The 27,246-nt window shown below is 36.1% G+C and overlaps 1 protein-coding gene across 3 annotated transcripts in view; it reads right to left on the reverse strand.

Annotated features, from left to right (window-relative positions):
- The window catches only part of LOC149805489 (uncharacterized), a 235,594-nt gene that overhangs the window by 53,296 nt on the left and 155,052 nt on the right, over positions 1-27,246 (reverse strand). For 2 of the 3 annotated variants that reach the window (XM_089950082.1, XM_089950081.1), the window contains one exon: positions 16,579-22,277. The exons of the other annotated variant lie outside the window; for it this stretch is intronic. In XM_089950082.1, the coding sequence (XP_089806208.1) occupies positions 21,570-22,277 (708 nt within the window). In that variant the 3' untranslated portion in view covers positions 16,579-21,569. Of the gene's footprint in view, positions 1-16,578; positions 22,278-27,246 lie in introns of those variants that run through there. 3 annotated transcript variants of the gene reach the window in all.

The following is a 27,246-nucleotide window of genomic DNA, read 5'->3' on the forward strand; positions in this document are numbered from 1 at the left end:
CGATTTATACTCGCATGTCATTTTCATTGCAGGAATCGTCGATTTCATTTCCATTATATAATAATTATCTGTCTAAATCATAATTTGCCTTGAATCGATTAATATAATCCTCTTCGCAAGCTATCACCGAGGAAGATTTCTTTTTGTAATATCTGAGCAATTCTCGATAATTTTTCCCTCCACAGGATAAACACAATCGAGTTTTTCCTCGAGTGCCAACTTGGCAAACTAAACACCGTTGTGGTCCTTTACTGCCTCGTCGAATCGCATATATATGAGCACCACAATAATCGCCTCTGCAGGATTTGTCGCATGATTTTGTTGATCCGATTGGTATCCACGAACATTTATTCATTATAATTTAAATATTTGTCTAAAATATAATAATGGATATTTTTGATCTTGATGAGGCAGAATATATCATTCCTGAGGTCGATCGCGCCAAAAAAGAATTTTTCGATGATGGAGCGATTCATGTTTGGTCGACATGGAAAACTAACGCTGTTGACGCTACGATGAATCTCGAACGGGCCAAGAAGATAATCGAGCATATAAAAAACTCGCATTCCGAGGAGCGATTTATCTTTGGAATAAAATTTATTGCACAAATGCCTGACGACACTTGGATTATTCGCGATAAACGAGATCCCGTGCGTGGCGGTAAGAAAAATGTTGTTCTTGATAAAAATTCGAAGCCAGGATTATTATTGGGAATTGACGGTCCTTATTATGCTAGGGCGTACCCATCTAGCGCTGTTGTTTATGGAATTTATCGGCTAAATAACAACCCGGATGTGAAAAATCTACCCGCGATGAAAGAATCACCGATGATAAACTGCGTGGCTGAGCGCGTTATCGAGCACATGAAAAACGCTCGTCGTGGATCCGGATTGACTCAGCTGAGGTTGAATAAAATTAACGCGTGGGCGAAGACGGTTGTTGATGGCGCATCGATTGACGATGTTGCTGTGTTGAGCAGGAAACTTAAATTTCCTATCACGGTGAAAACGCTATCGGGAGAAATATTATATTCGTCGCCATATAAATCTCGAGGAGTACCAATCGAAATTGTTGATCATAATTCACACGCGTGGTCGCAGTCAGTAATGATATTCCCGCGAGATAGGGTTGTTAAATTTTATCCTGTGGAAGGCGCAAGGGACAATTCCGATGCCATGTTCCGATATATCAAAATATTAGCCGCGTCTGATCCGATATCGGTTTGGTTATTCTCGAGTGAAGAAAAGTATGATCAGTTTATCTTGCCGCGAGGAGATATTTACCGTGATGAAAAGTTACATGAATCGATGAGAAATATCGCGGTGAAATATTCGTCAAATCCTGATCAGTTATTAACGAACTGCTTTACTATTTCGTCTGTTGCTGCTCACGCTGCCAGAGAGAGAAATTCGTGGAAACCCACAAGGAATGAATTTCTCACTGATATTCAACTTAGCTGTATCGAATACGGCCATGGCGGATTGTGGAATACCAAATATTATTTCGAAGAAATGATATCCGTTGATATGAGCGCGTGCTATCCTGGAAGTTTTCTCGGATATGGCGATTGTGCGGATTATTTTGCTAAATTTGGCCATCCCACCAACGAAATGACAAGGGTAGCAATTAACGGGCCGTTGCCTGATTTTGTCATGACCGGATTCGCTTGTGTTACTTCATTCGAGTTTGCTGAAAATTTACATAAAATTTGTTATATTTGGTTTGGTCGGCATTTATCGCAGCGTCGTTGGGTCCCTATAGTGTTGTTGAGGTATATGCTGGATTCATCAATGTTAGTATCGTTGACGGTGAGTGAGGCGATTATATCATACAGGAAACAAACTGAAGTGTGGTTGCCGACGGATTGTGAAAACGCGAAAGATATCGGAAGAAAAATAATTGGCAAATTTACTCAAGGAGGATCCGTTGATCATAAACACCGACATGCTAGGTTGTTTATCAATGATGCCGAAATGGACTTTATTATTGCCGATACAGTGTCGCGAGGAATATTCTGCAACAGAGAGAATATTATTATTGACGGAGAAAAATTAGGTACCGTAATTAGCTATCTCGACGGAGAATCAGCGCAGTATACGCATTTGAGATCATCGATGCTCGCTTATGTGAGTATAAATTTACTGTCGATGATAAATAAATTTTCTGATATCGCGGTAAGCGTCGCAACGGACTCGTTTTATATCGATAAGAAATATCAGTATAGGCTGGAGAATTTAATCTCCGATGGCTCTTGGGGCACTTGGAGGATAAAAAACGAGGATATCCTAGATTACTGTGAGGACGCCGATGTCGAAGATTGCGATAAATTTCATCGAGATAAATTTGAGGAAATATCGACGGCTGCATCCGCATTTGACCCGATTTCACGTAACAAATTCGTTTACATGAATGGTCCTGGTGGTAGTGGTAAAACAACACGAGCGATAAATTTATTTGCGAAATCTGATATGATAGTGTTGACTCCAACTCACAGATTAGCGCGAGAAATAAGGCAACGCGACGTTGATTCTTGTACTTATCACAGTTATTTCAAATACAGCGGTGGATTATGGGATTCGGCTCGTATGGGAAATAAATATATCAACAAAATTATAATATTTGATGAAATTTGCACAGTAAATTTAGTTGTATTAAAATCTTTCCTGATCTGGCTGGAGGGAAAAAATACCGCCGTGATAATGTGCGGAGATCATGGCCAGCCTGATCCTATTGATGGCGAATCTCCGCACGAATGGCTCAGGAACTTTGTTGACTATTATGAGGAAATCAACGCCGATTATAGATCCGATGATATTTTACTGACTGAATTTAAGAAATTAATTCGATTACAACCGAATAAAATTCAATGCGATGTGATGAGAAAAATAATTGACGAGACTCCGATGGATATTTTTCTAAATTTATGGCGTCCCGATCATCTGATCGTTGCTAGTAGGAAAATTGTTCGTGATGTTATTCAGGAAAAATTATTCAAACTTCATTGCGAGAAATTTCCAACATTACAGGTGCCATTATGTTACAGGCCCGCTGATACCAGAAAACAAAATATTAGTGTTACCTTACCCTGCGGAGAGGAAAAGATTTTGGTACTGAACGATATTATTCTTGTTGATATTAATCTTGTTAATGACGCGATAAACGAAGAAAGATCACCATGGAAATTAGGCTACGCAACAACGATACACTCATCGCAGGGATTAACCGTGGATGGCCAAGTTTGGATCGTCGATGATAGAATTTCCTGGTCAAATTTAGTGTATTTAGCCGTGTCAAGAGTAAGAAAATTATCTCAGTTAGGTAGAATTCGGTTTCACATTAATGACGCTGGCGGTAGTTGAGTATCTTTCGGTATTATTTGTAATTCTTCTTTGGTAAATCCGCGTTGTGGCGCTAGCAAATCTAGGAAATAAATTGCTGGTCTTCCCGATGATCTTGTTACGGCGGATATTTTGTGTGTTGTAACGCTCCAATTTGGATCAGTTGCTCTTTTTCTTCCTCCTTCGGCCTCGCCTTCTTTATATAAATACCGGACCGTGACGCTACCTAGCACAGGCGGAATTGCGGAATCTCGCTTTAGGGGTATATTTGTTTTTGTAATTGCAATTGCGGGTTTCATTGCTATTGTTCTCGTTGTCTCGTTATTTAGTGCGTTAATCACATGAGGAAACCTCGATACCCAATCATGAGATCGATTATCTTGAATAAATTCACGCGCGTACTGATATCCGAATAATCGTTCTGCGAGCGTTTTGTTGAATCTCTCAACGATAGCCTGATTGTGATGAACACCTACAATACCGCGACGGATTTTAACATTATTCTTTTTCATCAGTGAAGTAACCGCGCCAAGAAATTCTCGACCTGGATCAACCTGGAGAAGCTTCGGCCATGTTAATGGAGATCGTGAATAAATTTCGCTAAACGCCTTTGAAATTTCCGTTGCTGTTTTATTCGATAACGGTTCCGCTTCCTTGTATCTGCTAGCAATATCAACAACCGTCAACACATACTTGTATGTGACTCCGTCGACGGTATCGTAAGGAAGAAACATTAAATCAGCCTGATGAACTTCATTAGGGACGCTGACAGAGAAACTCGCGTACGGTATTTTCTTAGGTGGAGGAAGATAAATTTGCCAGACTGCCTGTTTCGATAGCCACGATTCAGCAATGGATTGTTTTACTTTTGCTGCCTTGGCGAGTTTGGCTATTGCTGATTTTCCTCGCCAAAAACCTCGCGGAGAATAATATATTTGCTCCATTATTATTTACCAGCGCCGAGTACTAATTTACCTTTCATTGCGCCTTTTATCAACCAAGTTGCCAATTTTTCTTTGAAACTTTTGTCAGGAATCGCGTCTATTGCATGAATTAGCCTAATATCAGCAAGATGTCTTTGTTGTAAATCCCCGCTACGATACGCAAGATCGTGATAGTAACACGCGTTATCGATAGCGTTTACTGGATCTTCGCCGGGATTTGGTTGATTATTATCGTTGAGTCTTATATCGAGCCTTGTTCCGGGTCCGCAGTAATTGTATCCTGGCAGATGCTTTTCTCCGGGATATTTCGCCCAGGGAGTTCCGGGTAGATTTGACAAGGAGGCGGCAATGTCTCCTCCGGTTCTTCTATTTTTTTTTTTACAAATTTAAACTTGCGTGTCTTACAAACTTCGCATTCTCCTGCAATTGCGTTCCTGTTATTGCGTGTGACGATTTCGGTTGGATTTATCGTAGCTGTGCGCGTGCGACACTTAACACAATATAGATCCATGTATTCTAGTAACATGAATGTAATTGATTTTTCCGCCACGAAGAAACGCGAGCAAGCGAAACACAACGCGGTATTACCGAATTCGATAAGGATGATAATTATTGGCCCGTCTGGTTCTGGAAAGACTCAATTGTTGCTAAATTTGATAATGCGATGGCTAAAATGGGACAAATTGTATTTGGTTGCACCGTCCGTTGATGATCAGCGATGTTATCAAGTGCTAAAGGAATTCAGCGACAATACCGACGAAGGCACAATCGAATTCATCACAGACATCAATGAAACCCCATCCGTGGAAAATTTAGATGGCGATATTAATAATCTTGTCGTATTCGATGATGTTATGCTGGATAAGCAAACTAATCCGGCTAGGATATTCTCGCGTGGCCGACACAAGAACACCGATGTGATTTACGTGACGCAGCGATATACGCAAATTCCAAAGGTAATTAGGGACAATTGTAATATCTTATCGGTGTTCAATGGCGTCGATACTCACACGTTGAGAAATATTCATCAGACTTGGTGCAACGGCGATATGGACATAAACAAATTTAAAAATTTCTTCAGCCGCGCTCAGGCAATACCGCATGGTTTCATCACGATTAATCTTCATGATCCGCGTAGTAGATATCGAATCGGTCTCGATCAAATTTATTCATGAAAAGGCAGCCAAATCTTCGCAAACTTCATTGATGGAATAAATTTCTCCTACCCCCCCCCTAAAATTGCTGTCCAAAATCAATGATTTTTGCACACAAAAATTGCAATCGGTGACGAATTTACGCAAATTATTTTTTCGCAGGAAGGCTTATTTTTGAAATCTGAGGCTTCTACGGAGAAAGTTCTCGTAGGAAGCTTTATTTTGGTCTGGGGGTCTGGTCTGTAGAACTTCCCTGCTGCTTACATTCCAATAAAAAATTTCTTAAAAGTTGTTGTTATGTCAGGAAAAATAATAGCATGATTTTGGTAGGTATGCAAGTGATGTATGAAAGATGAATCATATTCTTTTGTCCTATTTTATTTAGTGGCAAGTTTTGACAGACATAAAACTGCTATATGAAAGAAAAATCAAATTCTAGTTAACAAGTCAGTGTTAGTGGTACAATACTGACGAGTGATTTTGAAGTTTTCTACCGCTAGATTGTTTACGAATTTGTCCAGTTAATTCAGAAACTGAAACGAATGGATGAATTGTAAATATTCAAGTTTAAACGTTATGTATTTTTCCATGTTTTGAATACTTATTTGTGCCTTTGATGCCGTTGCTACCACTTGCATGATTAGGCGACCATCATCAAGCCGGTTATGAAGCACTACAGGAATTTTTGTTTGTTTGACTCTGTTTAATTCATAACTGTAAATTGTATGTGCCAGTGATGTGACAACCAACGAACTCGAGAAGCTTCTCTTCTGCTTTCAGTTCCACTAAAAACACCATCAAAGGTGACAGATTCTCCAACGATCGTCCTCAGAAAATTTCTAAATATCATCACCGTTCATAATGATGTCGGTTGACCAATAGAGTTGTTGAATCCATTTTACAGTAACATCGAGTGATTTAAGAAACATCTGAACTTCAATTTTTCCACGATACAACATTGGCGGATTAGTTTCCTAGACACATCTGACAACAGTGTAGCAAATCCCACATAGGACTTATTCAGCAACTTGTATTTGTTGTATGTTTTCTAGAAGCAGAGTTTTCCACTGGAACGTTAAAGCATTAGAAGTCCGCATATATGATATAGGGTCCTTTCACCTTTTGTTAGACGCTTTAACCTTCAATATATTTTTACCAGGTTATGGCATAATCGTACGCTGTGGGTTGACCAGTTCCACTGGAATAAATGTCATAGTCTTCAGGCTTTTATTGTATGTTGCATAAGTGCATCCAACGTCTGCAAGGAAATTTTTTATCTTGCGTTTTTTATGTTGGTATACCATTGGTGAGAATATTTGATCCACACATGATGGTACCTGGACTCAGAACCATGTAATATTAGCAAATCACATTAAACCGCCTGCGTGCATGTGGACAAAATCCAACTGGTTGCAGTCCTATATTCCAAACAGCTATCATGGACTTCAAAAAACAGGGTTAAGTCATTCAAACTTGTAAATATCAGTAACATGTACAGGAATTTCTATATCACCAAAGTTGAGTTCACCCAAGTATTGCTGGTATTTTCGAGGCTTATCTATAGGATCACTCACAGGATATAACGCTGATAAAACTGCATATTCAAAACATTGGTTGTCAATATTTTTCACATTTTTCAATGACCACAGTTAGATATATATTGGCGTTGGAATGTAACTTGATCCTTGAAATGGTTAATTTGGGGAAATATGTACTTATACACATCTGTCACGAGGCCATATGTACTTATAAACATCTGTCACGAGGCCATATGTACTTATAAACATCTGTCACGAGGCCATATGTACTTATACACATCTGTCACGAGGCCATATGTACTTATACACATCTGTCACGAGGCCATATGTACTTATACACATCTGTCACGAGGCCATATGTACTTATACACATCTGTCACGAGGCCATATGTACTTATACACATCTGTCACGAGGCCATATGTACTTATACACATCTGTCACGAGGCCATATGTACTTATACACATCTGTCACGAGGCCATCATTATCATGTATTGGTATATTTTTTCAATGTCTCGAGAATCGTTTCAACTTTTTTTCCATTTCATCATTGATAGCTTTTTGTGTTCTTTCAGTTCAGGATGATATTATCACGTCTGTAAATCCAAATTGTTGTGATTTTAAATCCATCCTTGCCACGATTTACATAATGCGCATTAAGAGCAATATCCAGTATAATTCAAGAGGTACCAGAGCACTGTAACACCGATATAATTTCAGGAGTCATATTTGAGTTTTCTAGTGTTTTTAAATGGTTTGTATGTGTGTGTAATAATTGCCATGTGATTTTCTAATTCGCCACTGGACTTGAAAGACTTAAATTTAGGTACTTGTAATTGCTGTACATTTCATTGGTCTCAGTAGCAATAGGACGTGTTATACTGCGATGTATTTTTGTTCACGAATATATTCAGCAGCCTCATTATCAGTGTCAGATGCAATATGATGACACTTTCCTCATCATTGACCGTTCCAACCGGTTGCAAATCCATAGGTCCTAATCGTTTTATATCCATTTTCCATACTATTGCGCAAGTTGAATCACAGTCAGCAAACATATATACAAGGGAAATCGTTCTCTAATTCAAAAGTTCGTCAATAAGTTATTTGTTTTATTCCACCCAGACCACAAAACTGCAATGGCTCAGTCCTGGTTATTATTGAATTTACTTCCGTATATGTTTCAACTGCAGCTGGTGTTTTGCAGTCACAGGTGTTTCAGCTGGTCATTGTCTACGAGTGCGAAAATACTCGCGAACAGATCTGCACGGCACAAAGCTGATTATATGATTTAGCTTCGATGCTGCATTAACCTGTACCTGTATCAACTCGATATGCAGCAAACGTGATTAACAATATTCATAATAGCATGTTCTGCCACATAATTTATATTTTCCGAGGCATACAACCTTGCAGTTATTATGTTCCAATGCCATTGAACTTTTAATATACACACATCATTAGTTGATTTTTTCTCACTCGCTGTTGTTTCGGTTTAAAGTTTCCGCTGTTTTATCTCTGCTTCTGCATGTTGTGGTAAGTGGATTGGCGGTCTTACTTTAAATTTTTACAGAAACTAATAGCAATTCGAAATTGTAAATCTGGCTTTTCCAAATAATATTGGTCATTCTGTTAAGCATCATAAAATAACTCTTCAACCCAAATGAACTCAAGTGACTCATTACGGCAAAGTATTACAACAACTCGAATACAACCAGAATTTGTACCTTCGTATCCAATAACATCAAATGTCTTGGAGCGCTTGTAAATTTCCGCAAGTTTTTGTTTTAATTGCTTTCAGTAATAGCTTTTGAAAATTATTTCCAGTGCTTGCGCTGCTTCTCTTCTCTTTCGTTGTCATCCGTTTCATAGATGTACTAAAGACGAATGAATGTGGATTCCATTGTTATGCTAATATTAAAAACATCTCTCTAATTAGCTAATCTACTACATTCACATGTTGTTTCAATGCCTCGTCATAGTCGTCGTTATCAATATCGTCATTGCAGCATTCATCAGCACTAAATGGTAACTCCATAATTTTGTCTTGCACAATATCAGTATCAATTTTTTCTTGCACAATTTGATTTTTTTTCTCAAAATGTTTGCCAAGCTCAACCACTTGCTACTTTACGATAATTCTCAAAGTAATTTATTTATCAATATGTTCCGTATATGTATTCGAAAACTTATACATCTATTGGGCCTCTTTAATAAAACTGTATTATGCATTCAAACGAAGAAACGATTTAATCGAATGTACTGTCACGTTTTCTACATTCCATTCATCCATCAGAACAGTAACTTACTATAATTTTTTTGAAACAGAAATTAGGAATGTTCTAGAAGCAAGTTGTTTATCAATTTGATGGAAAAATAACCCTCATCATAGTTCTGTTATTGTGTCGTGGCTCTTTATATAAATGTTGTTTTAAGGTTTACATTGAAAGCTCGCGCAAAAGTAACAAACTTTTTTCATGGACAATGAGTTAAGTAAAAACTGTACTTCTGCAGTCTTAAAAGCATTTTCTCAAGTCTAGGCGGTGCGGAAGGTAGAGGTTTCTTGAGGATTGATTCCAGAGGTTTATGATTCGATTAGATTTGCACTTGACGACCATAAGTATATTGATTAAATCTTTCAAGACCAAATAACACAGCAAGCAGTTTTTGTTTCGATCTGTGCATACCTTGTTTCTGCATCTGTCAAAGACCTTGTTGCAAATTAAATGGTTTTGCCTGAGTGCATTAACACTGCTTCAAGTCCTGATTTTGATGCGTCACAACTAACAACGACAGGCTTCTTAACATCGAAGTGTTTGAACACGGGTTCTTTGCTTAGAATCTGTTTGATCTCTTCAAATACACGTTTCTGTACAGTTTCACAAACAATCCAGTTTCACTTTTCAAAAGTGCTCTGATTGGATCTGTCACTGCACACATATTTGGGATAAATTTCGCTAGGTAGTTGACTGTACCCAGTAATCTTTCAATTCCTTTCTTGTCCGTCGGAGCGGTCATTTCTGTGATTGCTTTTACTTTTTCTGGGTTAGTTTTAATACCCGATGATGTCAACATGTGTATCACGTAGCAAACTGCTGTTAGTCCAAATTGGCATTTTTCCAAATCCAGTGTCATATTTATTTCCTGGCATCTATTTAAAACATTTTTCAGTCTTCCATCACGATCTTCCTTTGAAGTTACCCAAACAATTATGTCATCTATATCAGTCTGCATCCCAGGCATGTCATCAAAAGACTGTGCCACGCGTTTCAGGAACAATTCTTGAGAAGATTTAATACCAAAAGGCATTCTCATGTAGCAATATCTACCAAACGGGGTGTTAAATGTTGTCAATAACTGGCTTTCTTCATCAATGGGTGTTTGCCAGTAACCATGATTGGCATCTAGTTTAGAGAAAACCTTAGCTTCAGCTATCGTTGTAGTTATATCTTCAATTGTAGGAAGTGGATAACGCTCTCGCTTCATGGCTTGATTCAAATTTCTAGGAACTAGACAAATTTGTAGTTTTCCCGACTTGGCTTTTTCAACAACTACTAATGAACTGACCCATTCTGTTGGTTCATCTACTTTCCTTATTACATTTTCCCATTAAATGTCTTCCAAAGTTGATTTAAGTGGTTCTCGTAAAGCTGCAGTAACCTTCTGCGTGGATTGATAACAGGTTTCTCATTTTTGTCAATTGCAACACGATATTTTCGTTTCCGTCATCCTATATCTTTGAACACACTGGGAAATTCATGATATGATTGTCCTTATTCCTGTTAACATTGCCAACTACTTGTATTAAATGCAAATCTTGAGGCACTTTGAGCCCAAGAAAGAATAGGTGGTTTGTTTGTTTTTGTGATATAAAAATCAAGTTCTTGAATCATACAATTTAATTTGCATTTGCCTATGACAATTAGTTTTTCACCAGAGTAGCTTGTGAGACAGGCCTTACTTGGTTTTACTTTAACGTTGTCAATGTTCATTGTTTCAAAAATGTGATTTGAAATGATGTTTACTTGCGAGCCAGTATCAATTTTAAATTTGACTTCAGTACCATGAAGAGTCAGAGTGACATAGCATTCTTTGTCACTGATTTCAGAGTTTGCCTCTGTCACTGTTCCTGCAAAAGATGTTTCTTCCTCTTCTTTTGAGTATTCTTGCATACCATGTACCCGTTTTGCCTTGCATCATTTGAGAAAATGATGCTGTTTTCGACACTGCCAAGTTTTTCCATAGGCTGGGCACCTACCTTTTGCACGTAATTTGCCACATTTACCACAGTAGGATAATCTTGAGTCTGATTTCATATATAACATTTCCGCTTTCTTTGTTTGTGCCATCTTCTTTTCATTTTTCTTCATTTTCACACTATGACCTTCTGATGCAGCTGCTTCATTTTGCATACGTTGAATCTGTTTTTTTTTAAATTCTAGTCTACTTTGCAGATAGCAAGTTCTTTTTGTAGTGTCAGTTGATCTTCTCGTAAAAGTCTTTCTTTTTTCTTTATCAGAATTAATCCCACAGACAATACTATCTATAGTCATTTCATCCTGTAGGTTTTCAAATTTGCAATTCTTTGCAATCAATTTAAGTTCAGTCACATATTGGTCAGTGGTTTCATTCTTTTGTTTGATTCTTTTATTGAATATGTGCCTTTCTACTGTATGGTCTGCTTCGGACTGCAGTAGTCCTCAAACTTTTTTGATAAGTGCAGCACTGTTCTCAGCTTCATTGGCCTCACGTGTAAATCTGCTGTAAATGTCTCTACCATCCTGACCAATAATACATAGGAAAGCACTGAATTTTTCTTTGTCTTCTTTATCTGCAAGCGCAACATATAAGTAAAACTGCATAGTCTGCTTCCACCTTCTCCAAGTTTCTGCTAGATGGTGGGAATTAAGGTCCATTTCAGGTTGCTGACTGGGGTTTTCTATGATGTCACAATTAACACATAAACTTGTGCATCCAAATTTCAGTATTGTTATGGAAATATACTTCTAAATGGTATAAATCCAATTTATTCAAAATTTTTAACTCCTGACACCATGTTATGTTTTGCTAACCAACACAACACATGGATTGGTCTAACTACTTTAATGGCTTGCTTATAACTGAGTGAGAGCCTGGAGCTGACCTTAGGTGACCTGTAACTGTCAGACCATTTATAGCTACTGTTATGTATATTTCATTTAATTATATATAATCTGATATATATTTATTTCAATTTAAGTGTTTGTTTGTCAGTTTGTTTCTTCACTGCATGCTATTAAAAGTAAATTTATTCACTAGAGATGATACCTTTTCCAGAAAATAGTTTGACCTTGACTGTTCGTTTTAATAAACACCAGGTGTTGACCTAGATCCTGACATTGATTCAAAATTAGTAGCAACCACGTAAATAAGTTATATTTTATTTTAAAATGATTGGTTGTTGTCGAGGTCATGATGGGACTACGTGTTTAGGATATAAACAAATTTTAAAATTTTATTTCTTAGAGCAAAATGATTGGCTTTCATCAGGGCCACACTGGGTGTACATGATCTTTAACAAGCAAATAGTTTCGACGAGGTTCTGGAACATGATCACGTGACCCCTTTTTTTTGCGTTTCAGCATACACTATAACCTTTGTTTTGGAGAGATATTTTCAGTAGTTGGGTTTTTTCTTTACACTGGAAGGCGTATCTTGTGCTGCTTGGTTGTTGTTGTTGTTGTTGTAGGGTTTAACGTCATTTTTCAGCACACGATAGGCTATACATGGCGGCCAGTATTAATGGTGGAGGAAGAACCCGGGAAAATCCCGGAAAGAACCACCGATTCACGAAAAGCTACTGGTCAGCTTTCTCACATACCCACATTGGCTGAGTCCGAGACTCGAACCCACGCAGACAGAGGTGAGATGGCAGTGATCCGTAACGTACAGCGCTTTAGACCACTCGGCCACTCGGCGTTTTTTATTTTTACTATGAAATTGTGATAAGATGCTTAATACAAGAACTATGACTAAAAGATGAATGTTTGTGTTTGATTACGTGTAACATATGCAATACACAAATGCTATAATATGCTGGCCTTCATAACCTTACTGTAATCATTTCGGCGAGAAATGGACGATCCACGGAGTAACTATTTTGAAAGTTAACCCTAAATTCTTAGTGTGGCGGGAGATAGCTGCTTATTTATGTGGCACAATATTATGTTTATATTCAGCTTGAATCAATAGCAGTGAATTGAATTTGTTTGAATTGAACTGATTCCTATTGTTGTACTATATATGTGTAATTCCAGTCTAGTTTTGAGAATAAAGAAATTAAAATTTGTAGACTTGTCTTATTTTTATATGTATCTATGAGCTTTTTAATGCCATTCAATAAAGTTGTAATCATAACTACCTCAATGCAGTGGTTTTTTTCTGGTGGAGATATGTTGATAGAGGCGCTAATGTTGACAGCTATCTGCTTAATTTCGAATTTCACTCCTATTTATACTCTTCGGAAAGTAGTCATGTGTCGTAAATTTAACCAATCATTGCTTGTCTGGTTACACTCTGCCATTACCAAATATATAAACATTACGTATTATTTCGTGTCCGTCAAACGTCAACGTACTTGAAATCGTAACCAAGACAGTTAAGCTTGGGTGAAGAGTACACTACTGATGAACGCTGATAACATTAAACGTATATTGACCAGCATAAAAATGAAGAATACACCATTAAATATTCAAAACATAATTATTCTTGTATAAAAGAAGGTCAGCATTTACAATCAACAAGTGAAATTTAATAAAAAATGTGAACTTGACAAATTTCCTGTGTGGAATCGGTCATGTGATCTAGTGTCGGCCATGTTGCCTGCAGACGTATTTTCGTGATGTCAGCTGTTGGAGTCGTCGAGCTTAGTACTATTCAACAGATGATTTGGGTGGGAATTTAAGTGTGATAAACATATTTCTGGGTGTGACAAATTCATATAAAGTATGATTCCAGAAGATTTTGTGAATATTTAACGATGTGCGAGGTTGAATTCGATGACTTGTTACCACATGACCGGCAATCACACTTGACATACAACATGAACGGTTTAATACAGATATCAAGGTAAGTCGCGATCTATATTATTCTAATACATTACTGTGTTTAAATTCATTCGTTCATCAGTTTATATATTCATTGACATGAACAACATGTTAAATTTATGACACAGAAAAACCACCCTTCACATCCATCATGACACGACATTAAATAAAAATTGAAAAGGTACAATGACAAAAAAAAAAGTTTTAAAATATTGCCATAAGATTCTACGCTATTTACATTTACAACTAGTCTTGTTAAATAATTGTAACACTATTATTAGAATGCAGTTCTTGTTTTCTTTATTTTTTATATATAGTTTACTCTTTATTTTGTTAGTATCTTGTTTACTGGTGTAACATCAGCAGAACATAATTATGGGTGACTGCTGTAATTAATTTTGCTTCAGCCAAATGTGGTGAAATGAATTCTCATTTTTCTGGATATTACTAGTGGACCAATATTGAATTTATCTTCCTAATGCATACATACTATCAACAATGAGATACCAGCGACATTGAAGTAAAAATGTTTGCGAAGAGAATGGCGTAAGAATTTGTTATTAACCAAGAGTAAGGAAAGTGAAAATTTGAGTGTATTAACCAATTTGGCATTAACCAAAAGTAAGGAAAGTGAAAATTTGAGTGTATTAACCAATTTGGCATTAACCAAAAGTAAGGAAAGTGAAAATTTGAGTGTATTAACCAATTTGGCATTAACCAAAAGTAAGGAAAGTGAAAATTTGAGTGTTGTTTGGTCCTACCCTAATAACCATGACCTCTGTTCACTTGCAATTAAATCTGGACCTGCGGGTGTATGAAATAGAAATCGCATTTAAACCAACCGAAGAGTAATGAGTGAAAATATCATTATAATCGTAAAACTGGTTCGGCGAGGTCCAGTGCAACTTTGAAACGGGGGTGTATTACCGACGTTACCTGTGACGTATGAAAGAGAATGTATCGCCGTTATCGTTTTAAACAAATTGGACTTAGAAGTTGGCCGTATGTAGGCCAATAGCTGCTCATATCTTATGAGAGCTATGCGACGCGGAAAACTCGGTTTCGAACAATCGCTCAGACACTTTGACTAATTTAACATTTTAGCATAGATATATGCATATATAATGAACAACACGACAACATCAATTGATGTTGCAAAATCAGGGAACGAAGCACCTCTTTTGACTGGTTTGAAGGCGTTTCTATGGCGTTATCGCCGAGACACAATACCATAAGGTACACATTCATACGATTCGTATGAAAACGTGAGAGAGAAACCTCAGTAACATTATCGAAACCCCACTGGGCTGACAAAATAAACATCTGCATCAATGTATGAGACGGCTAGGCGGAAATTACAATTCTCCCTAAGATAGGCAAATACGGTAAGACCTTGTTATGTGTTTAGATAGCGAAACATGTATACACTAGTTTCAAATTTCAGTACGAACAGGTTTGATGTAAAAGCTTAGTCTATTGAATGCATGCTAAAGTCAGTAGGTTCATTCATACTCTCTGTAGTAGAAACCTTAGCAAGCGCGATGAATGTTACTGAAGTAGGTATAGAAAAAATTATTGTTGTTAAATACGAAATTAAATACAGCATAAATTAGATACGTTTTTGGAAATATTTTGAAATTAGCGCACTAACCTTGCAGTTTTATACCTCAAGAAACAAAATATGGTATAGCAAAAACATACCTATGTGAGAATTACCACAGTTCAGAAATATCCTTCCTAAGAAACTAATTATATATTAAATGAATAGTAAACAATACATGTATTGTCTGTAATATAGAAAGAGTACAATTTGTAAAAGTTAAAGTCACTAACACTGGAGAGAAAACTGTTAATGCGGCTGTCGTTGACTTAGATCCTGGCGTAAATGTCGCTGTTGGACCCATGGAAATCTCTTTTTATGGCATGGATATATGTATTTCAGCCTGGGTTGTAGGTAGCTCGTCGAATTCGGGGCTGGACAAGGTATAGTATGCATTCGACATGTCGGGAATTTCAGGTGTTACTGCAAGAAGAATTCTCACCGGCGATGTATACATTTTATGCTGGAAATCGTCTCAGTAGTTGTGATATACCTGGTGCTGATGTTTCAGAATAGACCCTTCTTGTGGGCAAAATGAACGATAATGACAGAAGAGTTGTCTAGTCGTTCCGGATGTGATGCAGCCTAGCTGGGCGGCGTGAAGTCTGATGGTTGCAAGAGTTTCGGTGCGAGTCTGTTCCGTAGATCATAATTTTGCAGAGTGACACCCTTATTCATGATATTCTCCACCAACTGTTATGATATGGTTTGTATCATAACCTTCTTCTCATCTCTTGCTATGAGAAGGGATTACTCATACGTTAAGAAATGTCTTTGCCCATGGTTAGAGAGAGAGAGAGAGAGAGAAGAAGAAGAAGAAGAAGAAGGAATTCAGGCTCTCTAGCAAGGGTGTCAGATACGACTACATCTTGGGGAATGAGGTACGGAATTGCTGTAAGGAAAAGACAGAACTGTTCTGACTCGAGCAAGGAACTTTTATTGATATAAAGAATACACGAAATACATATAAACTTACACTTTCCCATCGTGCTTACCAACTTCATTGCATAATATCTGCTTTTTAGAATGTAATATAAATAGTTAAATCTCGATTAACTTCATGATATCCAACGAGTATAACATTCAGTAGTTGCGAATAATGCAACAATCATTTTGAAGAAATGTATCGTGCTAAAACAGGATACTAATTTGGAATAGGTTACTTAACATTACTCAATATTACTTAAAGAATCTTTTATTTCCAAATTAAATATAAACGTGAAGTTGGTAGCGAATTTATCTTTTCCAATAATACATACCACAAATACAATTAAACATTCCATTATATTATAATATAAAATATAAAGAACTCACAAAAATGTTGGAAAATATGAACTTTACCGTTAAAGTCTCAAATATTAAAAAGAGCACATTCTTTAAAGAAGTTTGCGAACGCAGACGATTCTTACCTGTAAGGAAAAGACAGAGCTGTTCTGACTAGAGCAAGGAACTAATTCTTCGTAAGCCTGCTTCGCTATTTATACAGTTTTTTCGTTCACTCAGTCTAGTGAGAACATGCCCTTTGAACTTTTCCATGGCGATCTTGTGAACCATCTGCGTAACGCATCCATTATTGATACAATAATTTGTCTGTTCACCAGCTTCCCCCCAAATCTAAATTGATGACATCTAGATACGAGCGAAATGTACTTTGTGCTGACAAATGTTGACATTTAATTATGAGCGAAATGTATTGCATGGGTTTCTGCACCTGCTTGTAAAGCACGATCTTTATAAAATAGCATACAGTTATATTACACAAATATATAAATTGTACCTCAATATATTTTAGTGGAAAATTATTTTCACTATAAATTAATGAAAAATTACTTTGAATACAATTTAGAATAAATTTCAATCGTAATACTTTTACTTAAAAGTTCTGTCCTCATAGTTATACTTTTACTTAAAAGTTCTGTCCTAATAATACCCTCCGGGTCATTTGAGCCGAGTCTTCGAGGCTCGATAGAGGAAAAAAATTACATTCAAAAAGGTTAAAGATCAGAAATACAATAATATTTGAAACAGTCAGTAAAATTCAAAATATACAATGGAAAAACATTGCCAGACATTTAGTGAAGTTCAAAAATACAAAGAGAAAACTGCAAAATACTCAGTATAATGCAACCAAAAAGAAGAAGAAAAAATAAAGAAAAAGTACAATGAAACGTACATCGCAAAGTATTTAGTAAAATTCAAATAAAAATAGAATGAAAAGAACACTTCATGCAATAAAATTCAAAATTACAAAGAAAACAAAAAGCATGACACGACACTATATAAAAACTGTAAAGGTACGATGACCAAAAAAAAAAAAACCTTTTTAAAATATTACTATAAGATTCTACGCTATTTACATTTACAACTAGTCTTGTTAAATAATTATTACACTATTATTAGCATGCAGTTCTTGTTTTCTTTATGTTTCGTTTTATACATTGGTTTGCTCTTTATTTTGTTATTATCTTTTTTACTTGTGTAACATCAGCAGAACATATTTATGGGTGACTGCTGTAATTAATTTTGCTTCAGCCAAGTGCGGTGAAATGAATTCTCATTTTTCTGGATATTACTAGTGGACCGATATTGAATTTATCTTCCTAATGCATACATACTATCAACAATGACACCTTACAGCTTTAGAGCCCCCAGGTCTATTACAATACTGACAAAAACTATCCCAAAATAATTACAAGCATGCTAAGATCCTTTCATAATCAAATTCAAGCGAGACCTTTATGATATAACTTTATGTTTGAAATATAATTAGAATATTTTGCTAAACAGTACATCGACAGTACAAGCTTGATTAATCAGAGGGAAGCAAGGCCATATTTTGTTGACGTTTGGGTTCACCAATTGAACAACTACTATAGTTCTGAAGATGAGCAGCGTCATTCCGAACACGTTGTTACTTAAAATAACTGAACCTAATCTAAATTTATTATTTTTATCAGGGATTTATCTTTATCTGATATATGATTAAAAATAGGCGAACCAATGTCAACAAAACAGAAGATTTTATTGGAGATTGTAAACTCTGTTATCCTTGAGTTTTTGATTTTAATAAGATTGACGTCACCTTCTTAATGTCAGCAGATGACGCACGTAAAAGGCTTCGCTAAAGAACTTGATGTAAATGTACTTGCCAAATTTATAATTGTTAGGATATAAAGCGTGTCGATCCGTAACAAGCAACTGTCAAGGGAAGCACGACGTAATACTGAAGCGAGGCCACGCTATATAAATAACAAAATGGACGAAGTACGTAAACTATAGAAACTATTTGGGAATATTTACATTGACATAATATGACCTATCTTGGACAATATTACCCATCAACTTTATGCCTAAGGCAAACAATACAAATAAATTCACAAGAGATAACAGAAACCAGGCAAAACACCCCCACTCCCAACCGGCGATAAATGGAAACGGCTTATAAAATATGTAAATATTTTTACAATATTCGTCCACAATCGTGTATACTTTACAAAAGAACTATATTGACTATGCTGAAATCATCCAAAATATGGCAAGCCAATATATTTTAACATTTACAACTATAACAGTAGTGTACAGTCTATGCTAGTTTAAACAACAAAAAATGCGGTACTCTCCATGCATTACATATTCAAAAGTAAGCTGATCAATATAATCCAACCACCAAAAGACAAAATTATTTTTAAAAAAAGATGACTGTCGCCTGCTCCAATTTTACCCCTTATCTTCCAGAATGTAGAATAATGTACACCCTAGCTGCTAAATATAATTGACCTTGCTTCTTTCAACGCTGAATGCTTTTATGCAATTTGTACCTTATTGCACTCATCACTTATTTATTCGATCATTATTTCTTTTATTCATTCATCTTTCATTTATACTCATTAATTTCACTCACAAAATTGATCGAATCACTTAATGTCACTTTTATCTGGGTGATTCATTAATTTTCAATGTACGCAATTTTTTTTTATCCTTTTAGTTAAGTAGGGGGATATTATCTAGGATAACCGCAGCCAGTATCATCGAGATCAAATAAAATAGCACAAGCTGAAGCAGGTAAAACCGTTTATGGGGAACAAAATCTACACCATAAATTAGAATTCAGGAGGGCACAAAATGAGAAGAAAAACCTCGTTAGTACTCTACAAACATAGAATAACGGCATTTTTAAAATTCGTCATGACATGAGTCCTGGATACCTGCAGGCCAGGGTTACTACAAGGATCGAACAGGTAAGAAATATACATGATTTCTAGATACTTGCAATCTTTGGTTCTTGCAAGTATCCAGTAGGTACGTAATAGTCATGATTTATGGATACTTGCAGGCTCAGGTTGTGCTAGGTATCCAGTAGGTTAGTAACTGACTACCTTGTCATAAAACAAACCTCCAAAATGCGTTCAGCCTGTAGAAATCTATACGAAAATTCATTTTTAACAAAAGTCTGTTTGACGGAGTCCTCTCCCCTTGGAAAATCGTTATACTCCTTTTTCTTCAAAATCACTCTTAAATAATAATCTAAAACAGGTCACATTCCAATACTATCAACGAGAAAGATTATTAAAAAAATATGCACACAAAACTTTGTCTAGGTCGTAGCTTAGAGAACGAATATCTTTTAAAAACAGAAACAAAACACTTGTCATTTAGCATTTGATATTCCTGGTCGGCTGCCTTGGTGTGTAATTGGGAAAGGCACGTCGCTCCTATTTCCTTGGCATGATATAGTCCATTCGTAATTCTAAGGTCAATCCCAAGGATCATACATTGAATCCATGCCGTTAGCTGCATTTAGACCTCGTCTGCTATGTACAGTCAATTCAAATAGCAGAATAACAGATGTTAGTCGAATAGATGTTATTTTCTTGCGCTGGAATTTCTGGCGAACAAAATGTATGATGCTTCTGTAAACTACTGCGCCAAAATATATCCGAAGCATATTTATGTCTTGCAGAAAGAGTACATTAAAATTGGATATTGCCGATAATGTTTTGACAGATTCGTTAAAACCAATAAGTTATTCAAACCAATCATGAGATGAACCAGATGGTACAAAATATCTTACTATAAGAAACGGAAAAATAGGATTTTTTAAAAATCTCGTGATATAGATATAAATGCATTTAATTCTTTATTAATGGGTATCCCCATGATGACATCTGCAAATGAATACTGTTTAAACCAACATGGAGATACTGACATGAATAAAGTTTAACTGGCGTAAAGGTTGCATGAGCTGAAATATCCTTATGTTTATTTGATAACAAGGTTTATATGAATACTTAGCTTGTTTTGTAGGCATGCAGTATGTTTCTTTCTTGTCATCAGTTAGTATTGAGGATTTCAGGATATATTTCTAACAGTTCTCGACATTAACACAATCTCTCCAACGCTTAATAAACGTAGCTGAAGATTTACCCCCTCCTACCCGAAACAAAGTCATTTTAAGAGTAACTTTTTGGATAAACATAATGCAGATAAGAATACACCGATCAACTGTTATATTACACCAGAGAGGTCTTCCTATCCTTATAGGTACAATATATTTATAGCTTGAACCAAAAAATCTGCATTTAAACGGCTTCTGTCCTGATGGACTTCGTGATAGAATGATCTATCGTGGAAGAAAGGCTCCTGACCTTATGGTCATTAAACGATCTGAGAACACAAGTCGAACTCGTGATCAGATGTTAAAACTTCGATCTTCTATGACTTTGCTCCCAGAATTTAGAATCACACACGTGTAAGAAACAAATAACTGTTTGTTCCTCCACAGATTATCAAGGTTTACGAAGATTTAGCGGCTCTAGGTATAATTTTAAATTTTACATTTTGGGTCAGAGTTTTACTTTTGTGTTCAGTTTTATGGCTACGAAGCTAGATATAGTATTTTAAAGGTACTTTGTCAGTTCATCAAACGTTCTAAACACTTCGAGCATTTTTTAAATTTTGCTTGCAATGATTCAAGCATACATCTTGTGTCACTGTTAATCTGTTGGTTTTGTTCCATTTCTTGTATCATCGCACGCATTGAATCTACACTACACTGAGTTTCTTTTTGCCATTGAGTAAGGCCATTTCTATGAGGACATGAAAATAGATCAGTTACAATTTTTGTGAGATGATGTTCCGATACTATTTCCGAGATAAAATTTGCGACTGAAATCTTATTCAAATGACTCAATTCCAGATAAAGCAAAACATAACTGACAGCTACGTATGGAATTTGCCGAGGAGATAAAATTGCAGAAACTATAGAAAGACAAGAGTTAACGATTGAAAACCCAACAGCAATATAGGACAAGGTATATTCGAAGGACAATGGTTTTGTATTGGTTTGAAGACTGAAACCGAGTTCAAGTTGCTCTATGCTTCTGAAAATTGAGTCAGTGTTATATTGTATGTTTCCGCATGCAACTCTAATTTTGTCTGATGCAGCATGACATGGGCCATTGTCTGCCCACTCCAAAATGGCATCTTGAAGCCGTGTTTTGACTAGTGGAAATCTCTTTTTTGCCAGACTTTCTGATCGTACAACCTCTTCTAAATAAGTTCGGAGGTCTCGAATTAGATTTTTCTCTTCGTCATCAATCATACTTCCAACGTTACCGATCTAAAATAATAATAATAATAATAATAATAATAATAAGATGTGCATATTCCCGCATTTTCTTCACTTAATTTTAGCTTATCCCAGCAAACGCACTTCCTATTCGAAGATCCGCTCTATTAAGATAAATGAAAATTTCAATACCATTGTTCCCATCTACAAAAGTAGCCCAAGCTTTATCATAGTTCCTATCTCGAACATTACGTCTGCACGCTTGCTAGCGCTGACCAGCAGTATGATCAAATCCCAGTTTTGAAAACAAAGATCACAACAACATCGATAACAATATTAACACCACCACCACCACCACCACCACCAGTAATAATATTGTCGTTATCATTGGACCCAATACTGTCCAATTTATTCCTAAAATAGTAGCCAGTCTTAAATTCATTTACTGTCATACATGCCCAATTTATTTTTTATAATGGCAGCCCATGCTAAATTTCCGTTACTGTCATACAGGCCCAATTGCTTCCTTTAAATGGCAGCCCATGTTAAATTTCTAGACATATGGAAGCTTTTAACACTAAATCCCCTCTGTATCCAGAGCATCCCGAACTGCTGATCCTGTGGAAATTTTAACATTCAGTTTCCCTTGTGCCCACAGTGATCCATACTGTTAATTATATGAAAGTTTTTAACATTATTTGATTATTTTAAAACTTTCGGTGCTTTTTTTTCTCTCAAACACCGCTATTGTAAACTCATCATGGTTTTGTCCACCATGTTGGTGGGTATACGAGGTGCAGGTTGAATCATTTGTTTGCATGCATAATTACTCCCAGTGGACAAATCTAGGTAATAACATAGTTTAGCGCATTTGTTTTACTTTTAAAGGCAAGAAGTCTATAAAAGGGCGGATTTCAGTGCCATGCTAAAATTAATAACTAGTTAAACTACTTTTGCATCATAAAGTATTCTCGTTTACAGTGGTCAGAGTGGACATCATGTAGAGCTATAGAAACACAAACAGTTTTACTAAACATCAATCTAAACTTTTACTTTATCTTTCAAAATCTCATTTTTCGAAAGGTGCCTGTCTTGTTACTCTTTTCTTACATTGGGTTATCACGAATAATATTGTGTTACAGAATGCAAAAATTACAGTCTTCAACTCTTTTGTCACTGGTTGCGACTGACAAACTCTCGCGCATGTACTCTTGCAGTAGATTATATTTCAGTAATCATATTTGTTTTGATACCAGTAGACTGACAGACAACTCATCGCGGAAAACAGATTACATAACTCAGGATGCTAACACACCCTGTATAATATTTGTTACTCTGTCGGGCGGACGTCTCAGCAAAGAGGACAGTTAGGAGGTGGTAAATATTCTTACACCCTGTCAAAAGTTAGAGTAACAAATGTATTACCCGTTAGAGCTTTCTTTGCTTTCCACAGCGCAGCAGCAAATACATGGCTTAAATTGAACATAAAATTTAATCCCACCCACTGTAAACTTTTCAAACCTTTTAACAGTACAGTATTTACTAACCAGTAAAATCTACAATTTAAACAATAATTAGTTTATCAATCGATTAATAGATACAGGATATGTAGACAATGAAATTATATGATTCCCAGCTTATTAATATGAAAAATGATTTCACTCGATCCATCCCAGCATCCGTTGAACATTGGGCTATTATTCCCTCATGAAACGAACTTGCATAATTTTATTAGATGTTATACGTTTCCCACATTATGCGTTTCATCAAAGTTAGATAAATTTTGGTCAGTATCACGCCTGCTTGTATACAAAACTGAAATTGTTAGAAATGGTCTCTTCACTTGCAGCAGAAGCCTTGCTTGCGGTACAATTTGAAATGGCGAGCGTTTTGTATACATATTGACGCTTGAAGAGCAGATAGCTGTGAGGTTTTGCCGTGGACAGCACTTAATTTGTAATAGCAAGCCCCATCAGGGATTGCTTTTTTCATCCAAACCCCTGTATTTGATAGGGAGAAAGCTGACGGTCTTGTTTCCTGTTACAGACATAATTGGAGAAGTAGAATCTTCTCGTCGGAATCGTTACACCGGACGTACGGGTAGAGTGATCTTTGTAGGTTTTTGATAAATTACAGCTATTATTAAAGGTTGTCATAAATTAAAAAAATTATCCTTCCTATCGGACGTTTATAATACCAGACATCGTCCACTTCCATGAAACGACTCAAAGGCCGCTGACATAAACAATCCAAGGTGACGTTCAATTTGAACAGATATTTCCACGAAAAATGTAACTGGACAGTGATTTCTTTATCATTTGTATTATTTCTGTATACACATCGTCTTCAGCTTCTTGATGATTTTTTATTAGTTCATAATTGGATTTGATTACGTATCTGGCAGCTGTTGCAGGATCCTGACACAGAGAGATCGTACTTGTACCCATATTAGGGGTGTTTTCTCCTTCTTTGCCACAAAAGTACACCCTGATCTCAAATAGTGTTTTCTTGTAAAATCCTGTGGGTGTATTTCGACTCAGATAGGTCTTGTCGTACATTTCTGAGAGATCTGCTTCTGCAATATTAGGGACGTATTCCATGTCACCTTTACTGGCAGATTTCAGCTGAGCCAGAGCAGGTTTCAACCACTCCTGAGCATCATGAAATTCAACATCATTAATAATGTTTCTACGCTTTGGTGGCGAGTTTAGATTCCTGTAGATAGTAATACACAGAATCTGGACAAATCTAATATCAGCAATAGCTTCAAAAATGTAGATTGCTGTTTCTAGGATAAAAAATTTCATAGCATATTATCACTATTTTTGTTTACTTTGGTGGTTTCTACAGGAGAAGTTTTGGCTCTTTCATTAAGAGTTCCCACTTCAGAATGGGAGGTAAATAGTTTTGTCATATTGACAAAGTAGACCATAATTTCCAGAGTTACTTCCCTTAGAAATACTATAACTGTGATATCACAATATTTCTAGTTCCCTAATTTATGATGACATGATTCGAAATTATTATTATTATTATTAGTATTATTATTATTATATATTGTGTTGTATATTTAATATATATTGTGTGTTGGCTTTTGTCCATGATGATATGTTATACATGTTTAATTGGTATTCTGTGACTGAGAGTAGGAGTTTATACCTACATGCCTAGTGTCATCTAAGGTAAACTTGCTTACCTAGGTTTCAGTTCTACATACAGACTTGATTCTGAACTTAGTAGTTTCTAGAAGCGAATTCTGTTTACAGTTTATTGCAAATGTCCATTAAGATGACATAGTAGATGCGATCAATATATGACTGTTTATAACTTAGAATATTCTGGAATTGAACTTTTGACCCTAAACCTCAAATTTGTCTTAGGTTTTTATATTAAGGTTGATTATATTAGAATTTCTCATTCATATCTTAACATCCAAAGTGGAATCGGTCTTATTAATGTGTTCGGCTTTTATTGGAGAGGAATTATTTATTTAAATTACTCACTGGAACTACAAAGTTCTCGTTAATATTTGTCTGACTAAATCATTATTTGCAGATTACTGTAAATTCATGCAAGGATAGTTTTGATTATATCACTTTGACACATCAAGACTGTTAGTACTTGAACACTATTCCAGGCTATTGGCACATCAACACATTCAAAATCTCAATTAATAAATGGAATTTGTTGTTAATACTTTATATTTTTGGACTTGTGATATAACGTTTACATTTATTTTGGATTTAATTTAAAATACTGGAAATTACTGTAAATTCTTTTCAAAAATTTTCACTTTGTATTCTGGGCAAATAAATTATTTGTTGTATTTTACAAAACATGTTAGTTTTCGCTCTTTTCTGTTACTTAGCTTAAGACCATATAATCGTAACAAAATCTATGTCTTTCATATACATAACCAGTAGAACTGAGGTGGCTGTTTTCTTTACATTTACTAACCTTTGGGGGGCCCCGAGTGGCCGAGTGGTCTAAAGCGCTCTCCGTTACGGATCACTGCCATCTCACCTCTGTCTGCGTGGGTTCGAATCTCTGATTCGGCTAATGTGGGTATGTGAGAAAGCTTGCCAATAGCTTCTTGTGGGTCAGTGGTTCTTTCCAGGGTTTTCCCGGGTTCTTCCTCCACCATTAATACTGGCCGCCATGTATAGCCTATCGTGTGCTGAAAAATGGCGTTAAACCCTACAACAAGAACATTTACGCACGTTGCCACTGATGCTTTTCGTATACCTCGTGAGTGTCACGTGAACTTAATTCACCCCGTCCAAATTCCATACATCCTGTGAGAACTGCAAATACTCTATCGTATGCATTGGGTCTTGACTAAAGAAATGCCTAAAGTTTCTTCAGTGGGTAATAATACTAGTTACACTGTATTCTGGCAGGATGTACGGGATTTTACCATCCTCCAAGGTTTCGTATTTCCTGAGCAGTCAACGGAAGGAAGGTAAAACCCCATATACTCTGTCACAAGAGAGTGTAACGAATTTATTACCCCTAGAGCTTAATGTTCCTTCCCATCGTAAAAGCAAATCTTTGTTGAAATAATCTGAATCGATCCGATCTTGTGTCCGTTGTGTAGGGTGTTTTCTCTCCTGAATGGAGGTTTCATAATTTGTCACATGTAATAAATTTCTCACATTATTCCATCAATGTTGCATTGTATGTTTTGTTGTTTATCTTAGTATTCGTCTTCATTTAGTCTTTTCTTCTAAGTGCATTTCTAATAATCTTGCTAAGGAATTTAATATTTTGTAGATTGAGATGGAGCTAAGACATGTGTGATGAGCTTAATTTGGGTTGATAACGTATATTAATGTTGTGTTCCGGCAGATCAAATTAGGCCGTTTCCGTAATCAGGGCTGTTCCCTATACATGCTCTGTAATATAAAGCAGACGATATTTTCTAGACTTACTTCCCGTAGATGTAATATCACTGTGACTTCACAATACAATAGTTAAATTATATTGATTATATTCGCAATATTACAAATATTTCGAAAAC

This window comes from Sinohyriopsis cumingii, chromosome 2, assembly GCF_028554795.1.
Source record: "Sinohyriopsis cumingii isolate HCF-2022 chromosome 2, ASM2855479v2, whole genome shotgun sequence".
NCBI lineage: Eukaryota > Metazoa > Mollusca > Bivalvia > Unionida > Unionidae > Sinohyriopsis > Sinohyriopsis cumingii.